Source organism: Berghia stephanieae, chromosome 2, assembly GCF_034508935.2.
Source record: "Berghia stephanieae isolate SIO BIC M18660-M18661 chromosome 2, UCSD_Bste_1.3, whole genome shotgun sequence".
In the NCBI taxonomy this organism is placed as follows: domain Eukaryota; kingdom Metazoa; phylum Mollusca; class Gastropoda; order Nudibranchia; family Aeolidiidae; genus Berghia; species Berghia stephanieae.
The window spans coordinates 3,352,153-3,364,652 of NC_088361.1; the positions used below are offsets into that span (position 1 = coordinate 3,352,153).

The window sequence follows — 12,500 nt, forward strand, 5'->3', positions numbered from 1 at the left end:
TGTTGATAAGACCTAGTAACTGCATTTTTGTTGAGGGACCGAAATGTTTTATCATTTTTGCGGCGATGCCATCCAGACCAGCCGCTTTACCGGGATTGGAGTGTTCAAGGGCTGATTCCAATTCTTCGATGCAGAAAGAGTTAACTTCCTGTTCACTGCCTTGGGCGATCTTTTCCATTTCCCTTTTCATTTATATCATTACTGTACAAAATAAATAAATAAATGAATAAATAAATAAATATATAGATAACCACACCGAGAACTTGTACGGACCAAAAATAATTACAAACAGGAACTTGAGCTTTTATATATATCGTAATATCCAGAAAACGTTGTCCCTAGACAGTATTTAACAGGCAGGACGAGACATGACGCTCGTTAGGCGATATTACATTTTTGTTCTGACAGAGACAACGCTATTAACGACCAGATACTCATTTTACACCTGAATACGGTGAGAGAATGTAAGTAAAGAGCCGTTTCAAAGGACTCATTTATGCGCCACTCTAACCCAGGACCTTCCGATCCGAAGGCGAGTGTCATACCACAAGACCACTTTTATCTTTAACAAGAAATGAAGTGAGTAGAAAAGTGCCCGAAGACAATAGAGAATAAAAAACTTTGCGGCGATGGGGGTTCGAACCCACGACCCTACTGTTACGACAACTCCGCCTGGCCGCGGAAGGGATGCTCTACAATCGACGCCATCTACCAATCCAAAAAAAAAAAAAAGTGCTATCAAGCGTAGTATCTATCTTGAGTCCGTCTCCTGACTTTTCGAGACCATGGGTTCATCACACACAAACCCCGCGATGTTTGTTTACAAGCTATATATCTTTTTCTCAACACAACCATATTATATCTTTAACCGTGGTGAAAGGAATTATATGGAGGTGAGACTCCGCTCGCGCCAAGAAAAAGGCAAATAACATTTAAAATTCCTACTTGTCAGCAACCGTCGACTAAAGCACCAGATAAATGATTCAATGCAATAGCATCAATTTAATAAATAATAATGTGAAATTGAATGTAAGCTTCAATTCAATTACAAAGCAGATCAAATGAACGTTTCGGGTTTCCCCTTTATCAACAAAACAGGATGAATGAAACACCACAGATGAATGAGATAATGTGGTAGTGGCGTAGTTAAGATGAATAAACAAATCCTTCTCCTTTATCTTATTCTTCTTTTCTAAACTGACTGATTCAGATTAAATACACCGTGGACAAAGGAAAAGAAAAACTATTGTATAGCATCCTGATGGTAGGGGATCCTGTTATCTTAATGTATAGAATTTGCTTCACACGCAAAAAGATCGTATTTGAACTAGGTGCCGAAGATTTAAAAAAAATCATCCCCCGCCTGCCCAGCTATGATTGGGTATCTGAGTCTGTTCGATTTACCGCAAAGTACTTTGCGATATAGATACTAGCGTCCTGACGTCAAGGGAGCATATTGTCATTGTCCCTTTAACGCTTGAGAAGTATAGATAAACTTTGGCTTCACAGATGATTTGGCTCTGAAGGACTACTTCCACTTTACAATTTTTCGGACAAAGACAACGCTGTTAACGGCCAGGTACTCATTTTATACCTGTACGGTGAGAGAATGTGAGTAAAGAGCATTTTCTAAGGACTCAACTATGCGCCGAGCTCGAAGCTCGAACCCAGGACCTTCCGATTCGAAAGCGAGTGTCATACCACTAGATCACATAACCTCATTTGGACAAAATATTATTTGTTCTTATTATCAAAGTCTCAACGTTGATTCAAGATTAAACAGTTTACAATTTTATTTTGATTTTCTAATCATAAGTAATTGAGAAATGCTGACATGGTAAAACAAAATGAAATATACTTTCCGATGAAGTATTTAAAAAAAAAATTAAAAACAAAAACAAAAGCAGAATAATAGGAAATATGATATCAAGTGGTATGGCGTTTTGCCATATTACTCTCAAGTCGGCACGTATGAAATATTTCAAATGCGGCATCACCGACGTGCACTTAATTGCAGGTCTGATAACACAAATTGTTAAGGCTCATTGTTGTCACAGAAATCCTCTGAAACCAAATATTGTCCATTACAACAATTTTGAATCAAGCCCATAGTTGCGTTCTGTTATCAGACCTGCAAATACGTGCATGTCGGGCATCACCTTTTAAAGTTAAAATAGACAACACTCCGTAGCAGCGTAATAAGAAAACTCTACCTGGATTTGATAAAAGCAACATATTTCGTAGCTCAATCACAATGCCAGCAAACATCTATGTGACTATTCGTCTCCAAACGGAATTATGTCTTGGGTGGACTTGATGCTTAAACCCGAGTTCAAAGTTTAACCTTAAAATGTGGGTCAAAATTTAATGTTTCCAATCATGAGATTGGGTTTTGTTTCTTTCTATAACTTCATTAAACTTATATTTTTCTTTTTGTGATATAATGTTGACTTTAAACTCGATTTTCATAATTTAGTACATTCAACGTGCGTGTAGAGTTCATTCCAACAATGTACCCTGTTGACAATAATATGGGTTTATAAACCTGGATATATATATATATATATATATATATATATATATATATATATATATATATATATATACGTATACATTACATTACATTAATAAGGTCCGAACTCACGTCTAGCACTTATCAACATGCTTATTTTAAATAAGATACGATAATTTCATTATAGGATATTTATTTAGACAAAATGAGTTTCACAAATCCAATTGGTTAAATTGTCTGATCGAACGTAAGATAACCAACGTCAATAATGATGCAGAAAGGTTATAAGAATGACATCACGAAATCTGATGATATTGATGATACTGATAATGGTAGGGGTAATACTATGAATTACAATTCACACAAAAAAGATGATAACCGTAATGAAAATAACATTATTCATGACAACATAATCATGAAGATGATGATGATGATGATGATGATGATAATGATATAATACTACTACTACTACTACTACTACTACTACTACTACTACTACTACTACTACTACTACTACTACTACTACTACTACTACTACTACTACTACTACTACTACTACTACTACTACTACTGCATAATAATAATAATAATAATAATAATAATAATAATATATATAATAATAATAATAATAATAATAATAATAATAATAATAATAATAATAATAAATAATAATAAATAATAATAATAATAATCTCAACAGTTAACCTTCCTTCGTTTTGCCTCGACCCATATTCCATCTTCAGATTTGATAATTAACTCATATTTTTTCTTCACCGGCGGGCCGTTCTCGCTCAATTTCATATCGAATCGGTGAAATATTCGAGCTAGCAATATCTTCAATTCCATCATTGCGAAATGCTGTCCAGGACAGTTTCGCGACCCAATTGAAAAAGGTATGTATGAATACATGTTAATCTTTTTGATGTTCTCATGACTGAATCGATCTGGAATGAATTCTAAAGGTTTGTCCCACACTAGGGGATTCCTATGCACAAGCATTACCGGTACTGTTACAATAGTGCCGGGAGGGATAACTATATCGCCAATTTCAGTATCCCTATCTACTCGCCGGGATAAGGTCGCAATAGCAGGGTTTAATCTCATTGACTCTTTTAAGCACATTGTAAGAAATTCCAGAGATTTTAGATCATCAAATTCGATGTTGTCATTTGATTTTCCAGTCAAAACAGTGTCCACCTCTTCTTGGATCTTGCGTTGGAAATGAGGATGTCTGCACAATTCATAGAGAAACCAAGACGCAGACGCAGATCCCGTGTCGTGACCAGCAAACATGACGGCGTCCACATTCTCCCGTACTTCCGATCGATTCATACTTTGTCCATTTTCATCCCGGGCGTTCAAAAGTAGGTCCAGAAAGTCGAGGCGACTAGTTGATGACTTCTCAGTATTTTTCTAAAGAAAAATAAAGATATTTGAAAGAGTTACAAGTTTGATTCTTATTGTTACAGAATGAATGAAGTCGACGTCACTCGGCTATTAGTTATTGTTTCTAGACCGTCCGTTTCGGATAAGTTCTTGTCCTTCAGCAGATTATAAACGTTTAAATTATATCTATTTATGTTTGTTGATGCAAATGATCTGACGGGAGAACTGGTGAGCATTTTACTTAAACGCATTTTCACATATTTAAGATAAATGAATCAAAAACAATTTTCCGTTTAGTTGGCCACCAAGATAGGAGTATTGGACTTGTGATTCAATGCCGAGCTTGTGTTGGTTTATGGAAAGAGTCTTTGAGTTTAAACGGCGTGAATCCTGAGTTTCAAATGGATAAGATTGTGGATTCTTTCTTGTTCTAAAATAAAAGCTCCATTTCACAATTTGACCTATATAGGGAATGAGATTAGCGGAAGAGTAGCGTCCCTTGATTGGACGTCATCCATAGTCTGTGACGTCACCGGCGGAAAAGTTATTAGAGAGAGAACGTCATGTTGGTTGCGCGCATGCGTCTCTCGTTCTCTGAGCATGCGCACAACCAACATGACGTTCTCTCTCTCTAATAACTTTTCCGCCGGTGACGTCACAGACTATGGGTGACGTCCAATCAAGGGACGCTACTCTTCCGCTAATCTCATTCCCTATTTCAATGGGATAAACTGCATTCTATCTGTAAATGAACGTGTGGCCTATATGGGATTGTCCCCTTTACTTATTAAGCGGAAAGTCTAATGTTTACACTTGATGGCGGCTTCTATCCGCAAGTTTGGGGAACAAGGTAAAAAAAATAGTAAACAAAAATAACTTGAAACTAGTAGAAACGAATGTTTAAAAAAAAAAAAGAAAAATTTCAATTAATAACAAGAAACAAACATTTGTTGACATTTCGGGGTTCCCTTTTATCAAAAAAATTAATTAAACATGTAAGAAAACAAGGATGGTATTTTAAAAATTAAATAGATAAATATATAAATGAAGATATAAGATGCTGTTGTGGTTACCATTGTCGGCAATTATGCAGTGCGGCGTGTTTAATCAATTGTTATTAAAAAAGCAAAATAAATAAAGTATGTGTATATGTGTATGTGTTTGTGTGTGTGTGTGTGTATGCGTGCATATATGAGTGAATGTGTGTGTGTGTGTGTTTGTGTGTGTGTGCGTGTGACCGTCGCCTCAATCTAGTATTGTGTGGGAGTGAACCAGATGTCGAAAAGAGAATATATATAAAATAAATTTAAATTATAGTACCTAGTTCCAATCAAATTGTTCATTGGCACTTTACATAATTTGAAGTTTGAATGATCAAAGATTTAAAGAAATTTTTGTTTCGCACACTTCCATTTCTCCCAATAACACACACACACACACACACACACACTTACACACACAAACACACATTATATATATATACGTACGTCTATTTTACAAAAAAATTGTCTGAACAACTCACCAACGCCTCTAGCCGAGTTGCGATGATCTGCTCATCAATTTTATGAACATAGTCACAGAGTTCAAAGAATTTCTTTCCCACTTGAGAAAGTCGAAATACGATAGACGGCCACAATGTTGGAGTCCTGTTCCGTAGGGCCCATATCGCCGCCAAGGCTTTGGTGGCTGCTGTGTAGGGATGTTTCGATCGCTGGGCATTGATATCTAGGCTCATCGTAGTCTTGGTGACAATGTCAAGGAGACACAGGGAGAACAACTGAAAGACGTCAAAACTCTCTCCTTTGTCGGCGTGTTCACCAATGATTTCCTAAGAACAAATGAGAAATGATATGTCAAAAATTCACTTATTCACAGAATATAATTCATTGATAAAGCACTCGCTTCACACGCAAAGAGACCGAGATAGATCCCGGGTGTAGTCTAGATTTTTTTTTTTGGAAGCCCCCCCCCCCCCCCCACCCACCGTCCATCCAGCAGACATTGAGTATCTGGGTCTGTAAGATCTGGCGGGAACCACTTTGCGACAGACTAATGTCCAGTCCAAGGATAACAAGGAATTGTTATTGTCCGTTTCAAGCAATAGAAAGCGGGATAAGCTCCACACCACGGGCCTACTGGCTCTGAAGGACTATTTTTTTTTCTTTAAAAAAAAAAAAACCCAAACAAGCGAGTTTCAATTCTAATCTTCGTGACATCATTTCCTACTGGTTTCACCAAGAAATCAGTAACATTGGTGCGACTTTGTTGTGATCCGGGCTTCTCTGAAGCAAACGTCACCTCGATGTTATTGCTCTTTAGATTAAAACGACTGGGCCTGCCGATAAATATTAGGAGAAATTATGACCTGAACAAAATTGAGACTCGCTACAGCGAGGTTAACCACATATATAAAATATAAAAATAAAAGCTCTAGTCATTTATCCTAAGAAGTTTTTTCCTTTAGGGTATATTCCAAGGAAAGACTGGAATAATCTAATCGTCAGTATAATATATCCATGTCATTCAGTACAAAATTGTGTGTCAAATTATGCTCTGTCACTCATGTAGACTGTTACCCATTTACTCCTTAGTCGAATGGGGTATTGCATCTATGAAGCCATATCCAAGAGGATACAACGCCAAAGTCCAAGTTTTTTTGCCTATTGTCGGTCATCCAGTCATTGACCTCACTCAACACCATCCAATTTTGTAACAAGATGATACAGCATACTGCTTGGCCATTAAAGAAAATATGAAATGGAAAGTCTCTGGGGATTAAACAATGTAAACAACGGACGTTTTAGATCAAACCCTTCGTTAACTAACAAACAAATAAAAGGGACGGTGAAAAGAAATAAATTCGGTCATTGAATTTTCACAGAAAAGCATTTCATTGATCCGAAATTGTATTAGAGTGAAATAATTCTTGTCAAGAAATCAAGAGAAAGAAAACTAGCGCAAATTGAATTTGAACCCGAGTCAAGAAGGGAATAATATGGACAATGGTTGATGGCTAAGACATAAAGTGCTGCTCTTTAGTCCCTCTGCCAAGCATTTTGTATCGGCTCTTGTGGAGCGGGTTCATAGCTTATCACTTCACTCACCAAATGACCATAATATAGTATTTGTATGATTCGATTTTATCCTAACTCGATATCAGATATGGTCCTTTTCACCAAGCGAGTTTAGGCGCATTAAAAGCCTAAGACACAACGCTGTTACTGCTCATATCGTGGAGCATTTAGGTCTTCAGTCGTAGCCAGAATTTTAATCTGGCCATTAAATGGTTAATAAGAGTCGCCACCAAAAGGATTCAATAGTCTGATGTAACGTCCACCTCAGACTTTTGATATCTATGTCACCTATCTGGTCACCGACCATGCTTAACATCGATTGACATTTGTGACAAGGCGAGACACCGTACCGCTCAGCCACCGACGGTCACTTTTCCAAAATGCACGATGCTACTAAAGATATTGGACAAACATGTGTTCATAGATAAATAAAAATCAAGATTACCAATAAAGTATCTGTAGCTGCATTGAAAATGGGTATGTAATTTCTTAAAACATCCTGTCTGAAGGCACCATTTATTAGACGTCTATCCCTTAGCCATTTGGCCCCATTTGATGTAAGGACACTCTCGCCTATCCAGGGGATCGAATGTTCGTACCCCCCTCCAAAACCTCTTGTCTTTGGCGGTGCTCCCTTGATGAATTCTTTTAGTAAATCCGGATCATAAAGTGAAATCAGTGGTTCAGTTGGTCCAAGCCAAAATCGTCTCATTTTACATTTTGTATTTTTCAAGGCGTCAAACTGAGCTTTGACTATACCTTCGTAGTCTTTAGGGAGTGTGTGTATATTTCCATAAAGAATTGAATAGTTGGGCGGTCCTGGGATTTTTTGGCACAGTCGAAAAAGGTGGATGAAACGTAAAAATCTTCGTAATAACGATACTCCAAAAAATACAATTATGAAAGTAACTAAGGCTCCAGTGGTTACATTCCATTGCTGGAGAATAGAACCTACAAATCCCATATTTTTGTTTCAAGCCTTAAGTTAAAACACTTGCGAATAAAATGAATATACCACGACTTGCTCACGCAATTGAATCTTTAATAAACAGAACAGTGGTTAAACTGCAATTTCAAGTCAGTTAATTTATATACACTTATTAAGAGGTATACTCTCTATTTGTAGATGAACAGAATATAACAAGACTTCTCTACAAACAGCAATGTCTGACAATGGTCCATCCGTCACACATCATTCATACTAAGATAGGTGGACACTTCACACGTCATGGCAAGAGGGTTTTCCTTCTTTGCCATTGCACTATCGCGTTTGGGACGATTTATATTTTTGGGTTTTTACCTTTTTCCGCCTCAAGGCAATACACACGGATGTTTGAATATTTGGATACCTTTCGTTTTTCTGGTTATTTTTATCCATACTGCGTATAATATGAGGAGGCTAACTGTTACTGGTCTTATATTTTCTGGGCAATGAAGCGGAAACAAAATGCAATTTGATGCAATAGGTTTGTCGTACTTACTATGTCATCATTTTTTTACAAGGGTCGCAAACAATCGTTACTGTTTGTTTAACCTATAGAGATCGAAATATTATACTTCGGCTCCGTGGTCAATATGACTTTGAACGACTTCATTCCCCTTCTTACTGTTTGTCGTCTGAATGCTTAACACTCTTTTCTTGGACCTAAGGGTCAGTCATCAAACTAAAAGGCACGTGTTAGTCGATTTGAAGTAACTCGATAATGACTTTAAAGACATCAGTTTGGCTTTTCAACATATTAACCCAACATTACGAAAGTCAGTTGTTCTTTTCTTCTCTTTTTATCTTATCTCTGATCGTGAATTCCAACATTCGTCAGACTTAAAGCTCCACGTTACCACTGTCAGTGTCCCAAAGTGTCTCTCCAATTTGTTCGATGTCATTTGCAGCAAGGACATTGTGGTCGCTTCTCTTATTTTGTCTTCAGATGACACACATCTCTCACAGGGGTAGAAAGACATTCTTCATATATTCCCATTTTTTAAAAAGTCAAGCATGGTTAAATCAGGTGATCTCGGTGGCCAGGCAATTGGACCATCATATCCGATCTATCGGTTTGGGAATTGTTCATTTAAAGATTCCCTCATATTAAAACCTCAGTGAAGGGGAGCTCCATCCTGTTGGAATATGTTGAGTTGAAGACCATCAAGTTGCGGAACTCCGAATGATTCTAACAAGACCATAAAAAATAGACTGACCACTCTTTCCTTGGTCAGCGCACACCAGAATTTTGGCAAATTACGACGATACCGGTTAACTTTATTAGATTTTTCTTTACTCCAATATATAAAACATCAGAGAAGGCAATGTTTGTAATGATTTGTCTGCCCAGGACTTGCTGTGCAAAATCAGCACGTCGTGATGACAAATCATGCACCTTTATCCAACACATTTATACTGGAATTTATACTGGAAGAGACTCAGTTTCTTTCTGACTATCTTATGCATTGAAGACACGCTTACATGCTCAGTGTAGTCAGTCCACAGCCGTCTCTAGTTTGCTACGAGTCAGCCTCAATGATTGTGGGGGCTTTCCACCTGCCTCACATGTACACGTTGTGGCAAAGACCCCGAGAGCGCCGGGCCGGTTTGCGACCTTACACGAATGCGGCGAGGAATTTGCGGCCTGGATAGATCATCATAACATAGTCGTGTGACGCCATTAGAAGCTGCTGCCTTCTGTCTGTTTCTCTAATAATGGCCAGACTTCATGGATTATGCTTTCTGATACCTTTTCTTCTTCTTTTCTCTTGGTGTCGTATCGAAATCATCACTACACCACACGATGACATACTTGCAGGTCTAATGGCCCAAATGGCTCATTGATATTATGAAAAGTCTATCAAACTGAAGCAAAATATTGTCCTTTACAACAATGTTAAATCGAGCCCATAATTGCGTTTGGTTATCAGACCTGTTAATATTTTCACGACGCCCCAAGTTAACATTTTTAGCTTGACTTGTGGGCAGCGTGGCTCAGCGGTACGGTCTTTGCTCTGACCCAAAAGGTACCGAGTTCAACTACCCGCCTCATTGTGTGGTTTTGAGCAAGTCACCTCGCCTTAGCTCACTTTGCGGCGCTGCACTGCGGCTGACGACGTCTGGGTTATTTCAGTCTTCCCTTGGAATAGATCCTAAAGACAAGCTTTCCCTTGGGGATGAATAAACGGAATAAAAAATTGTTAAATTTAATTAACTTTCGAGAATCCAAAAATCAATCAAAACTTTAATAAATTCTGCATATATAGCAAAACATACAAAAGACCCCCAAAAAAACACAACATTAAAAAAAAAATTAAACCCCCCCCCAAAACCCCAACAAAACAACAATAAAAAAGTAAAAGAAAAAAGACAAAACAAGAAAATAAAACCACAACAACAACAACAAACAAATAAATTTTAAAAAAAATTATATCCCCTAAAACAGACCAAATCTAAAACCGTTTGAAGAAATCTTTTATAGTTCTTGAGTTATTCAAATCTGAAATGTATCAACCTCCCCCCCCCCCCCCCCCCCAATAAAGAACATAATATCGGCTGATTATATAACATAAAATAAAACATAAACACAGCTTATCATTAGATCCATCAATAAAACTCACGTAGGCGATATACATCGTTTAAAATTTCTTACGTCCTTACCCTGACAGAATTCATTTATCTGCCTCCTTTTATAATCATCATATGGCCTTTTCCTAAAGAAAAACCAAGTGTACTCATAGCCTGCAGTCAGTTTGCCTTATCAGGAATAATATGTAAATGTGATATACGATTATTATTTAATGTGTTTCACAGTTTGTTTCTTGATAATACCACACCCTCTGCAGCAGTTGCAGGGAATGGGTTTTGTCCATAAAGCACGAGACTGGAACTATGCTGAATTGGTGAACTTCTGCGTTTTGATTTTATGTCGAATTCTAAATAAGGAATTCACTCATGCAAAGAAAAAAAAATCTCACATTTCCGATTAAAAGATTTTTTTTTTAACGCATCAATGTTTTTAGACAGATTTTTTTCCAGCAGCATTTGTCGATTTTAACACAGACCATCCCTGATTTGTTTTTAGTAGAAAATGTTTTGTTGTTGTTGTTGTTTTTTTTTTTATACCTTGTGACCTAAAACAGAGTTTGAAATTGATTTGGTTTTATGATGGTTAGCAACTGAGAAACGGTCAAAACAATTGTTGAAATGATATCATCTTTTTGATTATTATTATTATTAATTCTTCTTCTTCTTCTTCTTCTTCTTCTTCTTCTTCTTCTTCTTCTTCTTCTTCTTCTTCTTATATTATTATTATTATTATTATTATTATATTATTATTATTATTATTATATTTATTATTATTATTACTAGTAAAAAGCCCGCAATTTCGAGGGGAAAGAACTATTTTCATTCGATATTGCCAGAATCATTTTCTTGATTAGCTTGATTACGATTAGATGCACATTTTAATCGATGTGCTTGTCGTTGCTGCCATGCTTTATTCGGCATGATTTTAGTTTATCAGTCAGTAGATATCAATATCAATAAGTCGCAAGTCCTTACCACGCTTTACTTGGGAGTGCTTTGCACTACCTTCAATACTTCACAAATTAAAATGGCGGCCGAGAATCAAAACAATGGTCAAATTAGGAAATTTTAAACTTTCACAAATCTATCAAGGTTTGTTCTAGAGTTTTAAAACGCTTTTATATGATGACAAATTGAATAAATAAACGCCTGACAAAAGATCAACGGTGAAATACAAAATGAATGAATACTGAGGATGAAGGAGCTTTCGGAATGTCTCCCCTTTGTGAGGTCAAATGAAAATCTGAAGCGGACGCGAAAAATATTAAGTCCCCGAATCTGTCTACTTTTGGTTTGTTCGGGCTAGACAGAACCAATTGACAGTTTGCCGAAACGTTTAACTAATTATTTCCCAGGACAATAATTATCACATCGATGGCATAAAAACGACAGTAATATCAGCAGTAATATTAGTTGATGTTGTTAATTGGTGAAACTTGTTTAAAATTTCTGTAAATCCGAATACCGTCATGTGATCAAGTGAATTATATCACTATGAATGCCACGATTTGCTGAAAAATGCCAATCTGACAGTTCCTAGCAATTTCCTAATTATTTCCCAGGGCAATAATTATCACATCGATGGCATAAAAACGACAGTAATATCAGCAGTAATATTAGTTGATGTTGTTAATTGGCGAAACTTGTTTAAAATTTCTGTAAATCCGAATACCGTCATGTGATCAAGTGAATTATATCACTATGAATGCCACGATTTGCTGAAAAATGCCAATCTGACAGTTCCTAGCAAACACACCCCCCCCCCCCCCCCCCCCACCCTTGCTCAGGAATTTCTCTATTTGATGGCCACCCCCCCCCCCTTTTTTTTTTTCTTCCACGCAACCACATTCCAAAACACACACACAGACACATATGTATACACCCCCCACCCCCACACACGCACACACATAAACATACACGCAATGAGAACACACTACTACAGTTACTACATAACATC

General features: G+C 37.0%; 1 protein-coding gene across 1 annotated transcript; it reads right to left on the reverse strand.

The window, feature by feature from the left end:
* Window positions 1-3,205: 3,205 nt before the first annotated feature.
* LOC144963687 (cytochrome P450 4F6-like) lies at window positions 3,206-8,278 on the reverse strand. The gene is made up of 3 exons (XM_078897642.1): window positions 7,418-8,278; window positions 5,421-5,726; window positions 3,206-3,925 (listed from the first exon to the last, which is right to left on the reverse strand). Exons 1-3 carry the CDS (start codon window positions 7,934-7,936, stop codon window positions 3,206-3,208), a joined length of 1,545 nt encoding a protein of 514 aa, XP_078753768.1. The 5' UTR covers window positions 7,937-8,278.
* Window positions 8,279-12,500: the final 4,222 nt, after the last annotated feature.